The sequence below is a fragment of the Erpetoichthys calabaricus genome, chromosome 6 (assembly GCF_900747795.2).
Source record: "Erpetoichthys calabaricus chromosome 6, fErpCal1.3, whole genome shotgun sequence".
Lineage (NCBI taxonomy): Eukaryota > Metazoa > Chordata > Cladistia > Polypteriformes > Polypteridae > Erpetoichthys > Erpetoichthys calabaricus.
Window position 1 is genome coordinate 138813663 of NC_041399.2, and position 27531 is coordinate 138841193.

General features: G+C 37.8%; 1 protein-coding gene across 4 annotated transcripts in view; it reads left to right on the forward strand.

The window, feature by feature from the left end:
- Nucleotides 1-27531, forward strand: part of fars2 (phenylalanyl-tRNA synthetase 2, mitochondrial) — a 742839-nt gene that overhangs the window by 188109 nt on the left and 527199 nt on the right. For all 4 annotated transcript variants that reach the window (XM_051929210.1, XM_051929211.1, XM_051929213.1 and 1 more), the window contains one exon: nt 456-1073. In XM_051929210.1, the coding sequence (XP_051785170.1) occupies nt 474-1073 (600 nt within the window). In that variant the 5' untranslated portion in view covers nt 456-473. The remainder of the gene's footprint in view (nt 1-455; nt 1074-27531) is intronic.

Sequence of the window (27531 nt, forward strand, 5' to 3'; positions counted from 1 at the left end):
TAAAAATGTCATTTTTCAAGCCAAAAAATGCACTTTTTACATGTTTTTTTGAGAAAAAAATGTAACGTCTCACTACCAAAGTTTCATTTAATGTTGAGTAGGGATAAATACTTAACTGGTGGGTTGAATAAAAGCGACGGTTGAGAGGGAGAGAGGCAGCAAGTGACATTATTTTGGGACAGTGTTAGTAAAGTGAATAAGCTAATCTGAGAAGTAGTCAGGGGCTTACCTGTGTAGGTAGATATAGAAAAAGCAGAAGGATTTAGTGTTTTGTATTTCTTTTTATACAGTGTTGCTTTCTTTGTTTATCACTTCATTGTGTATGTTGTTTGTCTAATAGAAATCACGGTTTTATATATAAAGCATTCCCCTCCATTGTTTACAATGTGTGTAACTTAGTGCTTGTTTGTTTAACTTCTTTTTTAAACTGTAAATTTTTTTTTTTGTGCCTGTAGGTCTTTGAAGAAGCAATCATGAAATTACAATCAGTCTTTCGGATTTTTAAAATACCACAAAGTTACAAGTACACAAGTCCTTCTAGAATTTCTAAATATGAAGGATTCAGGAGTCTCATGTCAGGCCCTTCACAGCACTTTGTTTCATCAGACTCAGTGCAAGTTCTTGGTCAACTCTACTCTCAAGACAACTATACTAATGTGACCAACAGAATCTTGTCAAAAGTGGGTAAAAATCTACACAACCAAAAACATCACCCTTTGTGGATTATTAAAGAACGTATTAAAGACCACTTCTATAAGCAGTACGTTGGACGCTTTGGAACACCACTCTTTTCTGTTCACGATTGTCTTTCTCCTGTGGTTACTGTAGAACAGAATTTTGACAGTCTTTTGATTCCCCTCGATCATGCAAGCAGAAGAAAAGGTGATAACTATTATGTAAATGAGAAGCATATTTTAAGATCGCACACATCTGCTCACCAGAGAGACTTAATCCTTTCTGGCCTTGATGCCTTTCTGATTGCTGGTGATGTTTATAGACGAGATGAGATTGACAGCAGTCACTATCCAGTTTTTCACCAAATGGAGGGTGTGCGTATCTTTTCAAAACATGAGGTAAGTAAACCATGCTATCCAAATGCACTGTGCCTGAAGTTTATTTAGTTTATGTGGTCTATCAATAAGGTGGAATAGACATAGTATAGGAGTCAGGTGGAGAACTTTGTTTCTTGATGGAAAGAGAATTATCTGCATCTTAACATCAGCAAAACCAAAAACCTGGTTATTGACTTTCACTGAACTAAAGAGCCTCTATGTCTGGTCACTATTCAGGGAGTGGATGTTGAGGTGGTGCACTCCTACAAGTTCTTGGGTTCTACATTAATGACAGGTTGGACTGGTCTGATAACACAGAGGAGCTACTCTATATAAGAAAGGGCAGAGCAGGTGTTTTTTTGTTAGATGACTGTGTTAATTTAATGTGGGAAGTGACATCCTTTAAGTCTTCTACAACTCTGTGATGGTCGGTGTGATTTTTTTTTGTGCTGTGGGGTACTGGGCTGGTAATCACTTCAAGAGAGGCCAACTGAATTGACAAACAAATTAAAAGTACAGGCTTAGTTATGGGGCTAACTGTGGATCCCCTGGAGAATGTAGCCATGGAGGGAAAAGAGAATTAAAACAAAACTGAGCACCATTATGAATAATGCTGTACATCTTCTCTCTGATACACTAACATTGAGTACTTTCAGCTAACAAATTATTCATCAGAAGTGTGTCAAGAAACACAACTGAGGCTCCTTTATACTAATAACAATACTCCTGCATAATGCCTCACTGTAACTGTGACTTCCAAGTAGGAAGTTTTCTTTCTTCTTAAATCTTCTTCCTCTTGAGTCATTCTGGTATGTGTTTAGGCCATAGTGTGTGTGTGAGTGCATATATATTTTTATCTATCTATTTATGCATTTAATTATTTAATGAACTTGTGTAAAAAAACAAATTTCCCCCGGGAACACAAAACGTATCTATCTATCTATCTATCTATCTATCTATCTATCTATCTATCTATCTATCTATCTATCTATCTATCTATCTATCTATCTATCTATCTATCTATCTATCTTCACGGTTACTGTTCTGAAGTATACAGTGTATAAAGAACTCTGCTTAACTGGTATACTGTAGTTTTAATTTATTTTGCTGCATGCAACATGAATCTTTTTCTCATGTTTCTGCCAATCCATTGGATACCATTTCCTTAAGGCCCACAAAATGCATTGGGTTGCTACTCATGTGTCATTAAGAATTTTTTAAATGATTGGAAGGAACAGTCAAGCAAAACGACACCTTTTATTTGCTAACTAAAAAGATTACAAAACATTACCTGCCTTCTCCCAGTATGTGGATTGTAACACCCGGGGAAATAGGACTATTGATCTACTGTATGCAAACGTTAAAGATGCATACAGCGCCACCCTACTGCCAGCACTTAGGAAAGTAGATCATAACCTGGTTCTGCTTCAGCCTCACTACAAACCAAGAGTGAGGGAGCTACCTACAACCACATGCTCATTCAGGAAGTGGTCCCCTGAGGCAGAGCAGGCTCTAAGAGACTGCTTTGGAACTACGGACTGGGATATCCTGCAGGGATCTTATAGTGAGAACATTGAGAAGGTTGTTGACTGCACTACTGACTACATCAACTTCTGTATGGACATTGTAGTTCCAGTAAGAACAGTACGCTGCTATGCTAACAACAAGCCATGGATTACAAGTGACATCAAGGGCCTTTTGAACCAGAAGAAAAGGGCTTTTAAAGGTGGTGATCAGCTTAAGCGCGTGCAGAAGGAACTCCGAGTCCAGCTCAGGGCGGTGAAGGAGCAGTACAGGAGAAAGCTGGAGCAGAAGTTGCAGAATAACAGCATGAAGGAAGTGTGGGATGGGATGAAGATCATCACTGGCTGCAGCTTGAAGCGGGATGCCACCATCGAGAGAGATGTGGAGAGAGCAAACTAGATGAACAACTTTTTTAACAGGTTTGACCACCCTAACCCACTCTCACCTCGGTGTACTGCATGCTCCACCCATCCTTCTGCTGGTACCAGCATAGGAGAGAGTTTACCCCAACCCACAATTACAGCAGCCCAGGTAATCAGAGAGCTGAGGAGACTTTGTGCCAGCAAAGCAGTGGGTCCAGATGGAGTATCGCCACAACTGCTGAAGGCCTGTGCATTGGAGCTGGGGAGTCCTCTACAGCGCATCTTCAACCTGAGCCTGGAACAGGGGAGAGTCCCGAGGCTTTGGAAAACATCTTGCATCACCCCAGTCCCAAAGGTATCCCATCCCACATCCTAGTGAGCTAAATGACTTCCGGCCTGTTGCTCTGACGTCGCATGTGATGAAGACCATGGAGCGGCTGCTGCTTCACCACCTGAGGCCACAGGTCCATCACGCCCTTGACCCTCTGAAGTTCGCATACCAGGAGAAGGTGGGAGCGGAGGATGCCATGATCTAAATGCTACACCGATCCCTCTCCCACTTGGACAGAGGCAGTGGTGCTGTAAGAATTATGTTTCTGGACTTCTCTAGCGCCTTCAACTCCATCCAACCTCAGCTCCTTAGGGACAAGCTGACAGAGATGGGAGTAGATTCATACCTGGTAGCATGGATCATGGACTATCTTAAAGACAGACCTCAGTATGTGTGTCTCGGAAACTGCAGGTCTGACATTGTGGTCAGCAACACAGGAGCGCTGCAGGGGACTGTGCTTTCTCCGGTCCTGTTCAGCCTATATACATCGGACTTCCAATACAACTCAGAGTCCTGCCACGTGCAAAGGTTCGCTGACAACACTGCTATTGTGGGCTGCACCAGGAGTGGGCAGGAGGAGGAGTATAGGAACCTAATCAAGGACTTTGTTAAATGGTGCGACTCAAACCACCTACACCTGAACACCAGCACAACGTAGGAGCTGGTGGTGGATTTTAGGAGGATCAGGCCCCTCATGGACCCCGTGATCATCAGAGGTGACTGTGTGCAGAGGGTGCAGACCTACAGTTAGGTCCATAAATATTTGGACAGAGACAACTTTTTTTCTAATTTTGGTTCTGTACATTACCACAATGAATTTGAAATGAAACAACTCAGATGCAGTTGAAGTGCATACTTTCAGCTTTAATTCAGTGGGGTGAACAAAACGATTGCATAAAAATGTGAGGCAACTAAAGCATTTTTTTAACACAATCCCTTCATTGCATGGGGCTCAAAAGTAATTGGACAAATTAAATAACTGGAAATATAATATTCATTTCTAATACTTGGTTGAAAACCGTTTGCTGGCAATGACAGCCTGAAGTCTTGAACTCATGGACATCGCCAGATGCTGGGTTTCCTCCTTTTTAATGCTCTGCCAGGCCTTTAATGCAGCGGCTTTCAGTTGTTGTTTGTTTGTGGACCTTTCTGTCGAAGTTTAGTCTTCAACAAGTGAAATGCATGCTCAATTGGGTTAAGATCAGGTGACTGACTTGGCCATTCAAGAATTTTCCACTTCTTTGCTTTAATAAACTCCTGGGTTGCTTTGGCTGTATGTTTTGGGTCATTGTCCATCTGTATCATGAATCAATTTGACTGCATTTAGCTGGATTTGAGCAGACAGTATGTCTCTGAACACCTCAGAATTCATTCGGCTGCTTCTGTCCTGTGTCACATCATCAATAAACACTAGTGTCCCAGTGGCAGCCATGCACGCCCAAGCCATCACACTGCCTCCACCGTGTTTTACAGATGATGTGGTATGCTTTGGATAATGAGCTGTTCCACGCTTTCTCCATACTTTTTCTTGCCATCATGTTGTCTGTTCACAGCAAAATCTTCCACATGCAAGCACCACACCTCAAATCAACTCCAGGCCTTTTATCTGCTTAATTGATAATGACATAACAACGCACTTGCACACACCTACCCATAAAATAGCCTTTGAGTCAATTGTCCAATTACTTTTGAGCCCCTGAAATGAAGGGATTGTGTTAAAAAAATGCTTTAGTTGCCTCACATTTTTATGCAATCGTTTTGTTCACCCCACTGAATTAAAGCTGAAAGTCTGCACTTCAACTGCATCTGAGTTGTTTCATTTCAAATTCATTGTGGTAATGTACAGAACCAAAATTAGAAAAAAAGTTGTCTCTGTCCAAATATTTATGGACCTAACTGTATAAATACCTGGGAGTGCAGCTGGATGATAAATTGGACTGGACTGCCAATACTGATGCTCTGTGTAAGAAACGACAGAGCCGACTATACTTCCTTAGAAGGCTGGCGTCCTTCAACATCTGCAATAAGATGCTACAGATGTTCTATCAGACGGCTGTGGCAAGCACCCTCTTCTACGCGGTGGTGTGCTGGGGAGGCAGCATAAAGAATAGGGACGCCTCACGCCTGGACAAACTGACATCTGTGGCAGAGCAACGGGCACTGAGCAGGCTCCTGTCAATCATGGAGAATCCACTGCATCCACTGAACAGTATCATCTCCAGACAGAGGAGCAGCTTCAGCGACAGACAGCTGTCACTGTCCTGCTCTACTGACAGACTGAGGAGATCGTTCCTCCCCCACACTATGCGACTCTTCAATTCCACCTGGGGGGGGGTAAACATTAACATTATACAAAGTTATTGTCTGTTTTACCTGCATTTTTTATCACTCTTTAATTTAATATTGTTTCTTTATCAGTATGCTTGTGCTGGAGTATGTGAATTTCCCCTTGGGATTAATAAAGTATATCTATCTATCTATCTATCTATCTATCTATCTATCTATCTATCTATCTATCTATCTATCTATCTATCTATCTATCTATCTATCTATCTATCTATCTATCTATCTATCTATCTATCTATCTATCTATCTATCTATCTATCTATCTACAATATGCAAGCTTTCAAAGCAACTCAAGTGCCTTCTTCAGGCAAGATGTAATACAGATACTGGAATTCCCTGTGTTTATATAAACACCAGGACAGATATGGCATTGGGAAACCTTTACGTGGGTCATCTTAAATGTAAAAAAAATGAATAGACCTCCCCAGGCTAACATTCATTTAGTGGGAGAGGACTACAATGTGTAGTCAAGATCTTTTGATAAGATAGCTGTCCAACAAAGTCTTTTGAAGTCCAGGCTAACATTCATTTAGTGGGAGAGTCCAACAATGTGTAGTCAAGATCTTTTTGATAAGACAGCTGTCCAACAAAGTCTTTTGAAGTTTTTGATGAGTTTTTCCATGTAATGTGGATCTGTACTCGGGTTGTCTTAGTCTGTCAGAGTGATATAAATAATCCTCATATATGGTCATAAAAGTCTTGTCTCTATTTAAACTAGTATTAGTTTAACTTTCCATTTCTTTTTGTCTAGCTTTGTTTTGAGGTTGCCCATAAGCACTGTGATTTTAAAGTCCTCATAATGTCCATGGCTGCTGAACATCTCTATTGCCATGCTTAATGTGGAACCTGTGTAAATTCATTCTTTGGTGGAGTGTTTGTCCAGTTTTCTCCCACACAGAATGCAGTTTTGGGACATTTCATACAAAGAATTCTGTAGACCACATTAAATGATCCCTTTATGCGATGTTCTAGTCAGCAGTAAGGCATAACTACACAATCTGTATTGTAATTGTGAGCACATCTTTTCTGTAGGCAGGGAGATGTACCATTATTTGTTGGTTCACTCAGGGAGCTTGTCAACAACCATAAGTTGCTGCAGGTTTAGTGGTTGTCTTTATGCCTTAAGGGGAGGTTCTGGGAATACATCTCTCAGCGTGTCATCATTATTTAGTATTAGCTGAAGTTCTTTTACAATTTTTCGAAAAATGATGAACTACGTCTACTGAATCTAAGTAGCAGAGCATTAATAGGTGTTTGGATGGATTAGAGGCACATTTCTGTGCACAATTTATTAGTAGTCTTCTCTTGTTTGTGTTTTCATTTTAAATTTAAATTTTATTTTAAATTTAATTTAATTTTTTTTATTTGCACTTCATATTGTTACACTGTGGACCCTGAGCCATCGCAGTTTCATCTATCTGTATACTTGTATATGGTTGAGATGACAATAAAGTTTGCTTTGACTTACTTGTTAAAAAATATGGTTCTGTCTGAAAAATATACACAAATACATTTTAACATTATTTAACAAAACTGTCAAGAGTTTTTAATTATACCATACCACTCTCTTCTTCTGTAAGTCATTTTTTTTTTTACAAAACTATATTTTGTTACTGGTGGTCTTTATTCATTCATTCCTTTATCTGTTTTACATTTTTTTTCTTTTTATATACCCTCTTTGAAAACAATGACTTAATAATAAAAATGTTTTTCACCAACCTGCAGTTTTATTTTTAAATTTCATTGAATACCATAAATCATAAAAAAATTACTTCAAATTAGGCCTTATGCAAAGACAAAAAAAAAGGATTGGCAAAAAATACATGAGAAAGGTATTCATCATTCAGTATTCAGTTTAGCATCTACTGAAATTTGTTTTTGGTCATGAATTTGCATTTATTTGCATCATGAATTACTGGTTATGCTCCATCCGAAAGAAAAGATATTTTCAAGGAGTATGTAGAAGAAATGCAAACAATACAGACAAACACAATTCAATATATTTCTTGGCACTACTTTTTTCTTATTCACCAACTGATTACCAACTTTCTCTACTTTCATTGCCACTTCCCACAAGCCAACTCCCACTGTGTGTCACCTCCTTTCACTTCCACTTGCTTTTATGTACCAAACAACTTTCTGCTGACAGTTAGTGGTATCTTTAATTGTTTAACTTATATTATTATTGTCTTATTAAGCTATTTTATTTCATTTAGCATATCAACATGATCAGAACCAAGTATCTGCTATTGCCAGTGCAATATATTTTGGACCATACTTTGTGCAGGAAATTACACCCTTATAATAAAGAGTAAACCAGTAGATTTCTTTAGTTAAAATGATCAGAAGGACTTGAAGTTATACATGCCACATCAACCTATTCTAGGAGTTCTCCCCTTAATGGCATGCCAGGGGTCAAAGTTACTCCTTTTCACAAAACATTTGGAAAAAATGGGGATGGGCATTATAGGCATGTGAATTGTTGCTTTATTCCTTTTTCAAGATAACTGATCATGAATATGGAAATATTTTTGATATCTGATTCTTTGAGTGGTCCTAGTCTTGTAAGAGCCACTCCCAGAAGATTAAAAATGACAAATTTCAAACATAAGTAAGCCAAGTATTATTTTAGACTATATTAAGATGAATGATTATAAATATGATATATTTATAATTTGCAATCCTATACTAGGGATCTAGCACTCAATGGACCAGTATCAGAGGGTGAAAAAATGACACATTTTTATTAAAACGGAGAATATGTAGACCTTAAACATTTAAACTGATGCACACATTTTAGTATTTCATGGTGCAACTTTTCTTGTATATTAATATTAAGTAGTTCTACCTCATGAAGTAAATCCTTACATTTCTCATGAACAACTGAAGGGTGGCATGCATTAATCTAGCCTTTTAATTTTTTCATTTTTCAAAAAATTTAAAAAGTAGAATCCAAACCTCCATCTTCTAAAGCACTGTTTTTAAAAATTATATGAAATAATGACCAGAAGTCATCTGCCTTTTTTTATATGAAAACCATTGTGGTGCACAATCATCTTACAGTCCACCATGTCTAAAATCTTCCCTTGACTTTCCTTTCACCCAATGCTGTAACTCTATTATGTATCTTGAATTTGTATGTATGTTATGTTTTATTGATGTTTTTGATAATTTTGAATTATTATTTTATTTGTTTTTATGTTATTTCTGCTAGTTACACATATCACTTGTTATTTGTGTTCTATTCCCTTAAATGTGTCTCCATTCTCTGGGTTTTGAGGGTGGAGCCTCAGGAGGCGGGCCACCATGATGTCACAGCTGCAGGTGCTCCTTCTGGCTATTTATTTCTGTCAGAAGTTAGAGTCAGTAGTTGAGTATTGGAGTTCTTTGTAAGTGTTGTTTTTTTTTCCTTTGGATTTTCTGGTTCTATTTGATTATTCCACTCTGTATTGGATTCTGCCCTTGGGTTTTATTTTAGGCACACCCTCTCAGCTATTTTGATCCTTTTTGTTGCTTCTTCTATTTTTGTAGATAAACTCATACCTTTTAAAGATTATAGTTGGGAATTGTATTTACAAGGCAGAGTTTTGATGGATTTATCTACCTTGTAAGACATTTTTATATATTTTGGAATTCTGATAGTCTTTTTGAACTTTTAAGCCAGCTTCCCATTTTTGAGGCCTGCTAGGCTGGAAGACAGGAGTTAGCTGTTGGAGTAAGCTGGATTAGGTTGGGCCTATTCTGTGCAGGCCTTTGAGGGTTCTGGCCTGCATTTTAGAGGCCTCACTCCCGTTTTTCACCATTTTTATGATTCCAAATCACAACACTCTGTACTGGACTAAGCAAATTCTAAACTGGGTCAATGAATGGATTATCTTACACTTTACATAGGAACATGACCTATATGTTTTAAAATAAATACTTGAAGTTTGAGAGATCCATCAGTTATGTATTTTGAAAATGCATTCCTCATTTTCAACTTTCATAGTAGAAATAAGAAAACTTAAAGGATATGTTCTGTATTTTTCAAGTCAAAGATTTTTCTTTGCAATTATGGTATATATCTATTTGCCACATAAAGTTATGATGTAAAGTAAAACTTTTTTTTTTTTTTACATTTGCCCTAGGGCGGCACGGTGGCGCAGTGGGTAGCGCTGCTGCCTCGCAGTTGGGAGATCTGGAGACCTGGGTTCGCTTCCCGGGTCCTCCCTGCGTGGAGTTTGCATGTTCTCCCCGTGTCTGCGTGGGTTTCCTCCGGGCGCTCCGGTTTCCTCCCACAGTCCAAAGACATGCAGGTTAGGTGGATTGGCGATTCTAAATTGGCCCTAGTGTGTGCTTGGTGTGTGGGTGTGTTTGTGTGTGTCCTGCGGTGGGTTGGCACCCTGCCCAGGATTGGTTCCCTGCCTTGTGCCCTGTGTTGGCTGGGATTGGCTCCAGCAGACCCCCGTGACCCTGTGTTCGGATTCAGCGGGTTGGAAAATGGATGGATGGACATTTGCCCTATCTGTTTGTTGTACCTTACAAATAGGGCTTAAGGTAACTTGGGTACAAACATGAAATAAGGCTTAAAATTACAAAATGCTTCTGTTTTTAATGTTAACAAACAATTAAACTATTATTGGGATTTGCCTGTTTTAAAAGAAAATTAACTCTGTACCTCATATCAATGATTGTCCTTCCATGATAAATTTTCATCCCTCTAGGATCATGGTTTCATCTATCTTGTATTGTGAATGCGGCACACACCACTTTCACTTTGAGAATCTATTACTTTTGAGCATATTTCCAGGTATGAACATACAGTATCCTGTAATTGCTATGCCTAATATATACTGTATGTTTTTTGGTAACACTTTTGTTTAGGTACTGCAAAAATACACACATTCCTCATTTAAGCATTTAACAAGACCTTAACAAACACTTCTTTGGGTCTTCATAACACTTACAAAGCATCAGTAAAGTGTTTATTCATCCCTACAATATGGGCTACTAACAAAACCTCACTTTGGAATGGTCTGAGGTGACTTAACTGAGACACGTTTCTCTTGATATCACAGATCTATGAATCCTTCATATTAACAAGTAATTTACTATCATGTTAATATGTCACATTGCATAGAAATGAATAACCTATCTATTCATGTTTTATAAGTGTTACTAAAAAGAAGTATTTGTTAAGGTCTTGTTACATAAGCCACATATACAACAATCATAGTCTTCATTTACACTAGTCGGGCCTTTTATATATGCATTTAAATTATTTTTATTTTCTGTTAAATGTACATATTTTGCAGTTTACATACAATTTTAAACTTCCTTTATATTGTTTGCACAACTGCTTTCCTTCAAATGTGCTTATAACCTATAATGGTTCCTGAATCTGTAAAAATTTAAATCATTCTTTTATATTATAGGTAAGACTTTAATTTAGGTACCTCAGGAATGCATCTATTACTCATTTGCTATTATGTTTCAAGGCCTTAACAAAGGGTTTTTTTTGTGTTCATAACACTTACAAAGCATCAGTTAAGCGACTATTCTGATACAGTGTGACATTTAATATGCTGGTAAAATTGCTTATAAGTATGAAGGATTCACAAGTCTAATAATGAATTAAGCAATATCACGAGACATATCTCTCACTTCCTACCATTCCAATGTAAAGTTATTTTAGTAGGCCATATTGCACTGAGGAATAACATCTTTACTGTTGCTTTGTAAATGTTAAGGACGATTTAAAAAAAAAAAAAAAAAACAACACTTATTTTAAGGTCTTGTTACTTAAGCGTAAATGAGTAATAGATGCATTTTGTAGTACCTAAACTAAAATATTACCATATTAAACACTGAAGTCGACCTCTTGACCGTCTGTTTTTCTAGTACTATTTAAATATTTTTGTATTCAGTCTTGTTTCATCCCTAATGGAGAAACTGCCATTGGTTTGTCCCATGCAGTGTCCATGAGTCTTTATCTATTAGTATGTTGTCTTACACCTAAGGATGAGAGAGTGTTGACAGTAGAGAGTGCTCAAAAACATACACAGGAGTCTAAAGTACTAAATAAAAGCAGTTTGTTACACACACTATAGATGAGATAGCAGGTAATAACAAAGTGCAATAAAGCAGTGAAATGACAAATGCCTATGCCCACAGGGCTCACCTAAACAATAGTAACCCCTGACTAATGTACCCCCAGTGCTCTCCCTGTTAATTCTCTCAATACACCTTCCCACACTATGGCTGTCCTTCAGTTTTGCCAGTAGAGCTCTTTCCAGTAACTACAAACTCTAAGCAACCTAGACCAAGGGGAGAAGGATGGCTATATTTCCTGGTGTCCCACAATAAGCACTTCTAGGGATCCTGATGATGTCCTCCCATCATCAGTGAGGTACTGGTGAGGGTCAAATACTGGTTGTCTTTTCAAATATTTCGCTAAAATGCACTGCCCTGTCAGTCAAACAGCAGAAATACTTCTGTTCCATCTTTGTCTTTCATAACCCCTTTCTGGGCTGGTAGCACCCCATGCTCATGCTCACAGTATAATAGCATTCTGTCTTAAAGTTCCCTATTGCTTTCCTTTGAAGCTCATCTGTCAATGATCATTGTCACTGTTTCATTTTTTGCTGCCTTGAACAAATATTACTCAAGATTGTTTTAATATAAACTGTAATATAAATATATATTTCTGTACTGGTTGTGGCTCACTGCAGATTTTTTTTTTTTTTTAACTTCAGCCTTTTATTGCCTGCGTTAATTTTACATTTTGGTGCCAACATCTTCTTTATCATGCTTTACTTTCTTGCTGAATTATCTTGCTGTCCTTCCTACCTTGCAAAGTAACAGATAGTAGTTAAAAAATTTAAAGTAAGTGGTTGTATGGGGTGTATGCAAGAGCTATGAAATCACAAGTTATTTAGAAACATTCTTTGCCAGCAAAACAAACAATCAAAACGTTCTTCCCTTAATTTTTCTAATCAAACAATTTGACCATTTTTAATGTCTTAGTTACTAGGATGTTGTACCGTGTTAGCCATTATGAATGTAGTGAAAAGTCAAGCAAAATGACACCTTTTATTGGCTAACTAAAAAGATTACAATATGCAAGCTTTCGAGGCAACTCAGGCCCCTTCTTCAGGCAAGCTTGCATATTGTAATCTTTTTAGTTAGCCAATAAAAGGTGTCATTTTACTTGACTTTTCACTAATGTCTTAGTTTATATTTAATTACTTCAATGACTTGCGGGGTCAAACAAACCTGCAATGTTTAATATTTGGTGGGTTACAGGACACTAACAGATTAAGAAAACTTGTACTTAGCCTGTGTTACTGGCCGTATGCAGCAAGGTTTCTTTGAAAATTGTTAGCTATTGGCATTTCACAAATCTGTTACCATCTATTTGTTGTTGTTCTCCATATGGCTCCTGTTACAGATCTAAATAAATAAATCTTTCTGGAACATTTATGTGGATGAGTCTTTTGGGAACTTAAAATGGTTCCCTTATGGCATCGCTCCAAAGAACCACTCTTGGCACCTTTATTTTTAAGAGTGTAGTTACGTCCTATTGAATACATGGGCATTATTATTTTTTTACGTGTTTGCAAATGTGTAATTGTGTTTTGTGGGTCATTTTTTTCTCTTATGTTGTTGCCTTCTCCTCCAAACTGTTACTTGAGTCAAACTGTCATATGTGCTTTTTACCCCAAACAAACCTCGCACTGCACACACAGAACACTAACTGCAAAAGATGGATGTGTCTGTTTATACTGTTTAATTAATAATCAAGGCAAAATCCTTGAAAATTTTTGTAGTTTTATAAATATTAGCCAGAATGCTCTTTTAAGTCTGAAAAAATGTTGTCACGGAAAAAGAGTACATAAGATCACCCTTTATCTATTCATCTATTTATTACATATATTTTGAAAACAATATAAACAGATCAACTCTGACAATACTGTGGGGGAAAAAAATAGTTACAAACAGATTTTCCTGCATCCGTGTGATCCTGCTTTAATTGAACTATGCTATGAGCCTGACTCAAGTGCTTTTTAAAGAGGAAAGCATTGATGCAATCAGTAACACAATAGAGGCTCATGGAACTTTGTTGGGACCAGTAGGGAGGTGCACTGTAGATTCTGCAGGACAATCCCCCTAAACCACCCCAATCCATTCAACGGGCTTTAAAATACACACATTATTTAGCTTGTAGAAAGGCAGTGAAATGTTCCATTATGCGGCACAACAGATTAAACATGCATTTGTGCAGCACACCGGGTAGGTACAAGATTGTGTGCACTTCTGTTATTTGCTTCAGTACTGTTTCAGTACTGATACTAAGGTTTGAAATCTGGTATCTATACAATATCAAACTTTTTGTACTGATCCAACACTAGTTCAAATTTACTTTTGTGTACAAAGTTCAGTGAAACTCTTTTGTGCATGCTTCACCAATACTCACCACATTGCCACTCAGCATAAATTACACTCTGTAGGCTATGTAAAATAAAAACACAAAAAGTAGACACTATTTAGGAAAAGGAGGACTGTGTCTCTAATGTTGATGTGAACAACACTGGAGCACCACACGGAACAGTCCTGTCTCCTTTTCTGTTCACCCTGTACACTTCCAACTTTAAATATAATACCAGGTCATGTCACTTGCAGTCATTTTCAGGTAATTATACACTTATGAGATGTTTTGACAAAGGGGATGAGACAAAGTGTTGTAGTCAGGTGGAGATAATTTTGTTTCTTGGTGGAAAGAGAATTGTCTCTACCTTAACATCAATAAAACCAAAGATCTGGTTATTGGCTTTCACTGCACTAAAGAGCCTCTAAGCTTAGTCAGCACTCAGGGATTAGATGTTGAACGGAATGGATTTTGAAGTTATGCAATGTACAATTATAAATAAAGGAAAGGAACTGCAAAATCAAATTTTACATGGCGTGATGTTTTTTCGAATGGCAGTAGTTGGAAAATTCATCATCAGTTCAATTAAATGCTATAGTTATAAAGAATAAAATCACAGGGGCAGTGAAAAACTAATAACACTAAACATATAAAATTAGAGATATGTATCTGTGCATATTAGTATTCAATAATATTCCAAATGGTTTCTGAACGATTTATGATAAGTAATTTATTTCCACTACAATTATATATTAAATCATATCTTTTGCATTCATAATGAAGTCGATTATTTTTTTATGTAGCCCATCTAATGCCATTTATATAATTTGTACTCTTGTTTACTTTCAGAGAGAATGCTGATAGCTTCTGTCTAGTAGGCTTTGAATCACATATTAAGGAGATAATTTTGCTTGTTATTTCAGCAGCTGTTTTAATAAAGCATTTCTAAATTAACTTGAATTTGCAATAAATGACCAGTGAGAAGACTTTGAGCAATGTTAAGTATACAGTGCATCCGGAAAGTATTCACAGCGCATCACTTTTTCCACATTTTGTTATGTTACAGCCTTATTCCAAAATGGATTAAATTCATTTTTTTCCTCAGAATTCTACACACAACACCCCATAATGACAATGTGAAAAAAGTTTACTTGAGGTTTTTGCAAATTTATTAAAAATAAAAAAATTGAGAAAGCACATGTACATAAGTATTCACAGCCTTTGCCATGAAGCTCAAAATTGAGCTCAGGTGCATCCTGTTTCCCCTAATCATCCTTGAGATGTTTCTGCAGCTTAATTGGAGTCCACCTGTGGTAAATTCAGTTGGTTGGACATGATTTGGAAAGGCACACACCTGTCCATATAAGGTCCCACAGTTGACAGTTCATGTCAGAGCACAAACCAAGCATGAAGTCAAAGGAATTGTCTGTAGACCTCCGAGACAGGATTGTCTCGAGGTACAAATCTGGGGAAGGTTACAGAAAAATTTCTGCTGCTTTGAAGGTCCCAATGAGCACAGTGGCCTCTATCATCCTTAAGTGTAAGAAGTTCAAAACCACCAGGACTCATCCTAGAGCTGGCCGGCCATCTAAACTGAGCGATCGGGGGAGAAGGGCCTTACTCAGGGAGGTGACCAAGAACCCGATGGTCACTCTGTCAGAGCTCCAGAGGTCCTCTGTGGAGAGAGGAGAACCTTCCAGAAGGACAACCATCTCTGCAGCAATCCACCAATCAGGCCTGTATGGTAGAATGGTCAGACGAAAGCCACTCCTTAGTAAAAGGCACATGGCAGCCTGCCTGGAGTTTGCCAAAAGGCACCTGAAGGACTCTCAGACCATGAGAAACAAAATTCTCTGGTCTGATGAGACAAAGATTGAACTCTTTGGTGTGAATGCCAGGCGTCACATTTGGGGGAAACCTGGCACCATCCCTACAGTGAAGCATGGTGGTGGCAGCATCATGCTGTGGGGATGTTTTTCAGCGGCAGGAACTGGGAGACTAGTCAGGATAAAGGGAAAGATGATTGCAGCAATGTACAGAGACACCCTGGATGAAAACCTGCTTCAGAGTGCTCTTGACCTCAGACTGGGGCAACGGTTCATCTTTCAGGAGGACAACGACCCTAAGCACACAGCCAAGATATCAAAGGAGTGGCTTTAGGACAACTCTGTGAATGTCCTTGAGTGGCCCAGCCAGAGCCCAGACTTGAATCCGATTGAACATCTCTGGAGAGATCTTAAAATGGCTGTGCACCGACGCTTCCCATCCAACCTGATGGAGCTTGAGAGGTGCTGCAAAGAGGAATGGGCGAAACTGGCCAAGGATAGGTGTGCCAAGCTTGTGGCATCATATTCAAAAAGACTTGAGGCTGTAATTGCTGCCAAAGGTGCATCGACAAAGTATTGAGCAAAGGCTGTGAATACTTATGTACATGTGATTTCTCATTTTTTTTATTTTTAATAAATTTGCAAAAACCTCGAGTAAACTTTTTTCACGTCATGGGGTGTTGTGTGTAGATTTCTGAAGAAAAAAATGAATTTAATCCATTTTGGAATAAGGCTGTAACATAACAAAATGTGGAAAAAGTGATGCGCTGTGAATACTTTCCGGATGCACCGTATTTCATCTTAGCTGTTTTTAGGCCAGTTAACAGCATAAAAAGGTGATCATCCCACTGTTAACACTGTTTATTCTGTCAATAGTAATCACAGAATATTAGATTATGTGTTACAGCATACCTTCCCTGGTTGTGTCTGGATGAGCTTTTATAGAGACTTGTAACATTTCAGAGATTTCATGCCCAGGTTTGAACCTGTTCACCCAACCCACATGTTCAGCTGTTGGGAAAGACAAATGAATGGTACAACAATGTCAATTGGATAATTATCATCTTTACCTTTGGTCATACCGATTAATTAATAAGATACGTTGGTAAGGTATCTAGATTTCCAGGTATTGCACTTAATATAAAGGTAAGTGAATGACACTAGTGAATTGGAACAATACAATTCATTGGTAAAGTGAAGGATTATGTATTGATATAAATGACAGGATGCAATCCAAAAGAGAGACAAACACATAGCACAGAAAAATCTGTCAAGAGGTAGAGCTTCTTAATTTTCCATATAATGCTTTTGTTTTGTAACATATATGTGACATTACAGTTAGCAGTATCTGTCTTGCTGCAATTCAGAACCATGGGTATTTTGCTTGAGCCGAGTTTGTTTTATTTTACACTTAAATTTGTATTTAACTTTGTGTTTGTGGTATACAGTGATCCCTCCTCCATCGTGGGGGTTCCGTTCCAGAACCCCCCGCGAAAGGTGAAAATCCGCAAAGTAAAAACCATATGTTTATTGTTATATTGTTACGCTTGGGTCACAGATTTGCACAGAAACACAGGAGGTTGTAGAGAGACAGGAACTTTATTCAAACACTGCAAACAAACATTTGTCTCTTTTTCAAAAGTTTAAACGTGCTCCATGACAAGACAGAGATGACAGTTCCGTCTCACAATTAAAAGAATGCAAACATATCTTCCTCTTCAAAGGAATGCGCGCCAGGAGCAGAGAATGTCAGAGAGAGAGAGAGAAAAGCAAACAATCAAAAATCAATAGGTGCTGTTCGAGCTTTTAAGTATGTGAAGCACCATGCGGGAAGCATATCGCTAGATAAAGCAGCCGCAAGTAAGCCCAGCAAGGAAGGGAGCAATGTGAAGGTAGTCTTTCTGCATTTTTTAGACAAGCGTCCGTATCCTCTAGGGGTGCGAACAGCCCCCTGCTCACAATATATTTGAGGAGTTTTATTTAATATGTAATACGTGCTCTGATTGGGTAGCTTCTCAGCTATCTGCCATTAGGGTCCCTTGTATGACATCAACTGGGCAAACCAACTGAGGAAGCATGTACCAGAAATTAAAAGACCCATTGTCCACTGAAACCCACGAACCAGCGAAAAATCCGCGATATATATTTAAATATGCTTACATATAAAATCCGCGATAGAGTGAAGCCGCGAAAATCGAAGCGCGATATAGCGAGGGATTACTGTACTTAGGGGTTTGGCAACATGCAGGGTCTAATTGTTTTGTTTTTTTTTTTTTACTTTTGATTTAGTTTTAACTTAGTTAATAATGATTTGCATTATTATTGTCTATTGTTATGTTACAACATAAGTGTTGCAATTCTGTGAACTTTTATATATTGTTGCCACCTTGGTTGCTGCTACATAACAGCAGGAAGTATGTGGTACATGGCATCATCATTATTCCCGAAGTAAAGGTCAGTATTGTGTACTTTTTGGATATTCAGATTGTGGATTATTCTCAAACATGTAGCTGCCCCTATATTGAATTCAGTGTTGAACTTTTGGCAGTGTATATTTTGACTTTGACTTCTGTTTAGTGTTCAAGGTTTGCCACTCAATATTTGTCTAAAACTTAAGGAACAGTTTGGGAACATCTCTTTATGACAAGTATCAGCATTTAGGATTTTGGTATACAGTTTATTCCTACTGGTTCTTACTCTCTATTGCTTTATTGGCAATGTTTTCATCTATTGGTCACTGAACATTAAAAAAAAATCTTTTGCTTTGCACATTGGATAAGAGAGGGTTAAGGACCTATGCTGTGACACATTTTTGTTCTGTTTATGTCTTGGTTTTTTTATGGGTTTTCACCTCTAGGTTTAGATTTTTTTTCTTTTTCATTCTTGTTCTTTGTTTTTAGCTAATTTGCTTTTTTTTGTAGTATCTAGGTTAATTGTTTTTGTTATGGAGTTAACTCTGGTGGACACCTGAAGTAAAGCATCATCAGATTTGATGTTCTAAGGAGAGTTGTAACTAACAAATTTGTATAGGGAAATATTTAAGAAGTGTTTCATAACCAGGGGCCTCATGTATAAATGGTGCGTACGCACAGAAATGTTGCGTACGAACGTTTCCATGCTCAAATCGTGATGTATAAAACCTAAACTTGGAGTAAAGCCACGCACATTTCCACGGTAACTCATACCTTGGCGTACACAATTTATCCCCCCGGTTTTGCAGACTGGCGGCACCCGGCTTCAAAGCAGTGCTACTGTTCCTGTGTGATCACCCTTTCTTTCTTAGATCCACATTCCTGGCGCAACTTTATAAATACACTGAAATTAACTGCATATTGTTTATTAGTGTAATGCATCTGATTGTAATTAACCTGTAGCAATATAATGGTCCAGGGAATAGCCATAGTATTCAAATACCATAACTGCTTTAGCGTTGTAACTCTCACTGCATCTTCTTCTTCTTTCAGCTGCTCCCGTTAAGGGTTGTAACAGCAGATCATCTTTTTCCATATTACTCTCACTACACCACTCGGAGTATTTATATCACTGTATCTGAGTGGGAAATCACAGCAGCAGCTGATCGGAAAGAGAATTATCAGTATACAGCATGAAGCAGACGCTGCCTGAGGCACAGCAAAACGCTTTAGAGACTTCCCAGTACGGACTTCGCGGTTTAGAAACAGTTTCATCCCAAGAACTATAAACGCACTAAATCAGTCCATCAAGTGCTCCTTGTAGAACTGTTTGTACTTATAAGTACAATCACCTTGGGATTAAACTTGGAATACAGTTATAATATTGCACAACCTGCGCCACTTTATAAAGCGCGTATTTACATATGATGACGGTATTCATTTTTAAGATGAAATGCAGCAAAATATGTTGATTATATTATACAGATAAAACTTTAACTTCATTTAAATAATCTGTATTGTTAATAATTAAACATGTGAGAACACGGTGCCGCAGTGCTAGCTAGTTCAGTAATTGTTCCTGCATTGCGTTGTATTCTTGCTGGTGCTGACGCGACACTGGAAAGATAGACGGATATAATAATTAAACATGTACTACGAACATATTTCAATGTTCCTTAAAAGTTTTGAAGAATCGGCGTTCTAAGCTTACAGATGGCTTCACGTCTATTACATAGCTGATTGTGTGGCGATTGGGTTTTTGGTGAAAGAAAAGTAAGGACAGGAATTGGAGGTTAGTACGTTTGAAAGAGACAGTACTGCTGTGATGAATTATTTCATCGATGGTCGCACATGGCGCAGCAAGCCTCTTGCGTGAGATATGAACAATCACTGCGCCACCGTGTTCCCATGTTTAATAACATGCTTTCATTCCTATCATCATGAAAAAGATATCACGTATACATCTCAGTATTTTAATTATTCAGAGAGCTGTAATATCACGAATGTAATGGATTCTGTGTCCTGTCGGATAAAGAGAAAGAACGGAAGCACGTAGTGATTCACACACATAGAGCACATAGAAGATCAAACACAAAACAAAGCATTTAATGTGCTACTTGAGAAACTAGTAAAATAAACAATTTTAAGATGACGTTTATGATGTTCTACTTTAATGGCAAAATAAACTACGTGATTAAAGTGGAAATTTCGAGATTAAAGTTGACATTTCGTACTTTTTTCCCACTGTGTGCCTATTTTTTGTCTGTACCCTAATAAGCTTTCATATGACACTCAGACAGTGGGCTACCACTCGCCTTTTCACGGCGACTTTGATATGTGTTTTCTTTTTTATTTCAGGCACTGTGCGACTTTGGGAAATTGATCTTTCGAGTTTCTCCGACACTCTGTCACTCTATCAACTTTCTTTTGTTGATTATACCACTGTTTAAACCAACAAATATTACGTTTTACCTTTGCCTCCACTTGATATTCGCTGAAATTCTTATATTTTCCCCTGTGCTTTTCCCATTGTCTTTTCACAGAAGGCTATTTATATTGATTTGCATATTCAAAGAGGCGTAATTCTGAGAGGAGTTGGGGCGGGACAGAAGGCGCGTGCACGTGCGTTACTTTTCACGCTGATCGGGATTTATGTAGTGGAAGAACGTGAAAGTTTGCGTGCGCACAGATTCCTGCATCTGGATTTTTCTGTGCGTACGCACAATCCCGCTTTTGTGCTTACGCCATGTTATAGTGTGAGTTCTACGCACGGCGTTATACATGAGGCCCCAGGTGTAAAGCATGGATCCATTACTCTGATGTAGAGCCGAACAGGTATTGTGACAATAAAACATGGAGATTCTCAAATACCAAAGAAATTTAAGATCTAAGCCAGAACAAGCTAGATCGTATGCATATTTTTATGATGTTAAGAATGTACTGTGTTCATTACATGCTTCAAAAAGCCCACATAACATTTCAGTTTGCTTTGGTGATCACAGCAGTCAGTGAAAAGTGCAATGCCCTCTCTCATACTAAAAATACTCTCTGAAGCTATAAATTCTAAGAAAACCCCTGTTCTTCAGACAGGACCTTGTCTGACTGAAGTGAGACATTATACCAAAAAGTCAGTTCCAGAGGATTAATTGCACAAGAAAGAGAACATGTTTTATGAGTGGAACAGAAAAGTTTTGCAAACACACTGCACAACAAAGTTTTTGCTTCTTGAACACTGTTGGTCATTTCTTAAAGATTTTTTATGTGCTCATCACGAATATCACATCAAAATTTACCCATCACGTACCATTTCAGAGAAATCTTCAGTTTTGTCATGATTTTTTCTTTTATTTGTATCCAAACATTTTCACTCCCATAAGTGACTTATCAACAACAGTTTGTGCAGCCTGGGCATGTCCAGGCATGGATTCGGGCCAGGTTGGAAGCTGTTCTGTGGAAGTTGACATCCTGGACAGGTCTGAACGAGCTTGACACTGTCTCTGCATGCTATAAAGGTGGCTTGCATACACTGATCCTGCTCATTTGGTTAATATAGATAGTCAGTGTGTATGCATAGTATCAGTAAAGTATAGTATCTGTAGCAATATAACAGTAATTAAGCTTGATGCTATAGACATTTTGGTGTCGGGCGATATGTCTCGTCAATGTCGTAACAGCCGCGATACATTCTGCTATATCTGTGGCACTTGCACTTGCGCCTCAGTGACGTTGGATGACTGCTCTTGTGAAGAAAGCTTATCATCTGTATTTCAGCTACAAAATTGGTGATCAAGACAAGGAATGGGCACCTCACATTTGCTGTGCAACATGTGCTGTCAGTCTGAGAGCCTGGCTCAGAGGCACTCAAAAGGCGATGCCGTTTGCTGTTCCGATGATATGGTGAGAACAGAAAGACCATGTGACAGACTGTTACTTCTGTTTGACTAATGTGTCTGGTTTCTCTTCCAAAAACAAGAAGTCAATTGAATATCCTAATCTGCCTTCAGCAATGAGACCCATTCCACATGACGACAGTCTTCCAATTTCGAAAACACCAGAGGATTGGACCTTAGATGAACCAGATGAAGAAACTGCAATGCAGGGTACTGACAGTGACATTGACCCGGATTTTGAACCGTGCTCATCAGGCAATCCACATCTGATAACACAGTCCGAATTGAATGATTTGGTCAGAGATTTGGGTCTGTCAAAAGCAAAAGCAGAGCTGCTGGGTTCGAGACTGCAGGAATGGTGTTTGCTGTTACCAGGTATGAAAATTTCTGTGTTTTGAGGCTGACATCATGATATAACCAAATTTTTTTGCACAAGTCGACAGTCTCTGTGGCGTCCCTTCATTGATTCATCAATGTTAAGACTGAAAGCTGTTCTGCTACACAATGGCAACGTTTATCCTTCAGTACCTGTTGGTTATGCAACACACATGAAAGAAATATATGAGAATATGGAACTGTTGCTGAAGCACGTCCAGTATAGCAGGTACAACTGGTGCTGTCAGTGATGAACACGGTGAAAGGTTTCACCAGGACATTGCTACGATGGAGAAACGATACCAGGGCAACTGGAATCCATCAATGCTTGCTAACTACTGTTGGACATGATGCACCAGACAATGATTACAAAAGAAAATCGGGAGCAAAACACTTTTAATTCTGTTGAATTTAATAGCTTATGCGAAACATAAATGTGACTAAATATGTTATTGTCAGTAAACATATAAATGTCTATTTCTCAGAGTTCCTGCGTGATGCAGTAAAACCAAAACTATATTTATGTATAGTCAGGAAGCAAGACTTTAAAAAAAAAAAAAAAATTGTTGTGCAGTGACATTAAAAGAAATATATGGATATTAACAGGGATTATGTTAAAAAAATTTAACTTGTTTAGTTTCACTGGTGTATAATATGTCTTAATTGATACAGCACAAAACATTTTGATCAGTCCCTCTCCAATTTGTTTACATAAATAAAAAGAAAGATTCTAACCGATGTGTAATAAGAGACATAGGTAGTAACAGCTACTCACATTTTTTTTTTATATGACTACTTTTCCTTTCCACTAATCTGGCAAGTCATTGCAATACATTTCTCAAGATTCAGGAATCCCTACAGAGTGGTGTCCAAATTCCTCACTCGACTCCATCTGAGAGGCCGCCTCCAAGTTCATTTATCTCCTGTTCTGATTTCACACCTTTTAATCTCCCTAGCAAAGTCTTATCTCACTTTTAAAGTTGAGTATACTGTATAGCCTACGTTTTCTGTCTTTTGATGGAAGCAATTCTTTGTGTACGTTTTGATTTTTTCATATTGTTGCCAAAATTAGTTTAATTTAGTTAGCTGTAGTTTGCAGTACTGTTATACAACTCATCCAGAATTGTCCATCTCACAAAATAGCAACACACCCATCTGCCTTTTTGCTGATTTTTAGCAAGATTAACAAGTTAAGATAAAGGAGAGATATACTGTACAGTATGTCTACCAACCTCATGGTACTGTCATTACTCTATGACATAAATGTGTTCATTTTAGCCTGCTTAAATTCTCCATGCTTTGCTTGAAACATATGCAAGATCCTCCACCCAGTTAATCCCCTTACTGTTAAACAAACAAAGAGCAATGACAGCAGAATCACAGTCACTGTATTGGATGCCAACAGACAGGTGAAGTGACTTCGGCTTGCTGCCACTGATTTGTAAGATCATATCTGAGTTATTGAACTGGATGATAATGTTGTTAACAGTTACAGCCAAACTGAGATTGTGAATTGGGATCCTCTACAAGAGCTATAAAGTGTTTAAGAGACTTAAGTGAAGTGAAACAGTGTAAGAAAATACAAACCTAAAAAATAGCTAATAAATAAAAGGTGGATGTCCAACTGAAAGATGTGGCTAACACTGCCTTGCAATGATTTATTTAAATTGAGCTTACATTAATCTGTCCACTGTAATAAATTTCATTTTTTATAGCTTACAGGCACAAAGCAGTGTACTGTATCTAGATGTGAAAAATCAAAATGCTGTTCCAGAATAGAGAATTATTGTTATTTCGGTTATATATCATTGTATATCCACAAAATGAAAGCAAATATATACAGTATTTTGAGTATATTTTCTTCCTTGACAGCATTTTATTCTTATAGCTGTAATAAATCCATTTTATTTATTATAATCAGATATAATTCATAATGCCTGAATTATGTTTAATATGGATTTTTTTAAATAAATGCATTGATGTTCCAGTCTTTTTACTTGATGTCCGTGGGGGGGAAAAACTTCATGCATTTGTACTGTTTTTGTAAGCAGATTTTTTTACTGTTATTAGAAATAAGAGATAAAACAATGACATTGTCTTCTCTAAGACTATCAATTTGATCTTTTTCCAAACATAAGACATTTTATGCATTCAGTCATGTTTATTTGCTAAGTTAATACTCAGTCAGACAGTCTTAAATGCTACCAGGATATCAACATGGCTGGGTAGTTTGTTCCAGATCACAGTGACCCTTTGTAAATGAGTTTTCAAGTGCAATTCTATTTAATATTAAATATCCTGTTTTAGTAACATTTCTAATATCATTTGAATACCTAGCTTAGTTTCACAAATATCTTTCTTTGTTTTTAACTTTCAGTTCCTTCAGGTGATTCTTGGTTCATACTGCACTTTAGACCAGGGATACACAGTAATTGCTCTTCTTTGCAATATTTACATATAATTTGTCACAAAAAATGTCATGTTAATATGAACCTTCAAATCCTTTCTAGTGTTTCCCGATGTTCAGTGTTTCACATCTTCTGTTTATAATGTTTGTTACATAGCAACATAAGTAAAGATTTGGTCAGAACATCACAGCCTACCTGTCAAACTCTCATCCCCTAACTCTTTTAGAAGTACCGTTATATTCCGCTAATTCTGTATATCTGTTGTTTTTAGTGTGCCGAGATACTATATGGTGTCAGCGTGAAATTTTTTCTTAAGTCCGCTTACATCTATTTTTCTTATGTTTAAAGTGAAGGCTGCCATCCACTGTAATATTTTTTATAATTCTGAACACTTCTGTTGCCAGGAGCACATTGTTTAATCTTCAATATTCAATTTTTACTTTTTATTTGTTTGTTTTTTCTTTTTTTTCTGTATTATATTTCATCATTATTATGGTGATTATCATTGTCAGGGACACATTATTAAACACATTCAGTAGCTACAGATGTTACACATTGCAGGCCAACATAGTGTGCACTATGAACACCAGTAATTTGTTACTTATGTTATTCTTTGGTGTATTATATTTTTCAAGTGCACCATTGTATATTCTTAGTGATGATGAGCTATGCTGTGTTTTTAGCGTTGTTTTCACTTTGTGTCTTGTCTTGTGTTTTTTTCTTGTTTTTTTTTGTTTTTCTTTTGTTTTTTTTTTTTTTTTTTATTTATTTATATTGTGGGAGCCACTGTTTTGTAGGCGGTGTCACAGTAGTGCTATGGTAGCACTGCTGCCAGGCAGCAAGGAGGCCAGGGTTTGTGGACCAGCACGTTCTCCTTGTGCCTGCGTGAGTTTCCTCCATAGTCCAAAGTCATGTAGGTTAGGTGGATTGGTGATAGTAAATTGGTGTGTGTGTGTGTGTGTGTGTGTCCTGTGTTGGACTGGGACCCTGTCGAGGGTTTGTTCCTGCCTTGTGCTCTATGCTAACTGGGTTAGGCTCTGGAACTCCTTGCGACTCTGTTCAGGACTAAGCTGGTTAGAAAATGACTGACTGTTCTGTAGGTTGGTTGTCAAAATTCTGTTTTCAGTTTCAAGGATCACATTTACTAGAAATTTCAGTGCATGATATCACTAGCATAATGTTATTTAAGCTAGTGACGGACAACTATCTGGGTCCTGGTTTGTGGATACAATTCAAAACTTTTCCTGAATCCATCCATTTTCCAACCTGCTGAATCCAAACACAGGGTCACGGGGGTCTGCATGTTTCTATTAATAGATCTTTAGCCTCAACAACTTTGGCTAGAACATTTTGACTTAATTTCTTCATTCACATACTGTATTTGTCAAGCAAATCTTGTCCTTCAAGTTTTGACCCTACTTTGTTTTTTTGACTAATGTGTTCATCTCTTGGTCCTTTTTTTTGCTCTTTAGGCTTGCCAATTTCACCATCTTCTGGCAGAACAACATATGTGTGATGTATGACATTTACAAAATTGGGCTTTTAAAGAAGGCAGTTTGCACAGAAAAAACAATCAATCTTTGATTAACACAATAATGACCTTCACAAGAGACATAGCAATTGAACACCAAACAAACAAACAAAAATATATAATGAGGAAATAATTACTGGTTTTGATTTGTGTCTTGTTTGTGTTTGTGAAACTGGCTTTGTCCAATAATGCGTTGAAAGATTATTAACACTTTCTGTGAACCAACTCTGCTAAGCATCTCTCACAACCCTTTAAAAACTGACCAAAACAGGATTTGGTCTCGTCCATTACGGGAGATGGACGTCTGAAGCGGAGCTCCGTTAGCTGTGGCTTTATTTTTTCACCTGTTTCTTATTATTTTTGAGGTATCCTGTATTTACCCGACCCGAGGAGTTTCCACTACAGTATATAAACATGAGTAAAAAGAAAGGGGGTCAGAAAGAACCGGAAAGGAAACTTAAAGCTACATCCAAGTCTAGACAGGCATCAAGCCCAAGTGCGAGCCTTTCAGAGACTGACCTGGAACAGGCAAGCGAAGGCACAGACTTCCCAGGACCCCGCTCCATTGCATCATCTCCAGTCGAGAGCGAAAATGGGAGCGAAGGGGCAAGTGATGCAGGTCATGATAGCTCGCCTATGAAGTGGGGTTCAGCTTCACGTGGGGAGGCAGAAGGGGGGAGAGAAAGAGAGCAGGCTATATCTAATCTATACTTTTAATTCTTATAATTGTAACTACCAACGTAACAATAGGCTGCATGGTAATAACTCGTGGGGAAATTGAAAATTAAGGTTAAAGCTGTCTCACTTCCAGTTAAGACTATAAAATGGCATCAAAAATTCAGAATCAATGTCTCCATGATGGGACAGTTAACTTTGTGAGCTGGAATGTTAAAGGCCTGAATCACGAATTAAAGAGAAAGAAAGTATTCTCTGACCTAACAGGTTTAAACGCTAAAATAGTTTTTTTACAGGAGACCCACTTACTAAGCAAGGATCAGTTCCGGCTGCAAAAAGACTGGACTGGCCAAATGTTCCATTCTAGCTTTACAAAGAAAACTAGAGGTGTGG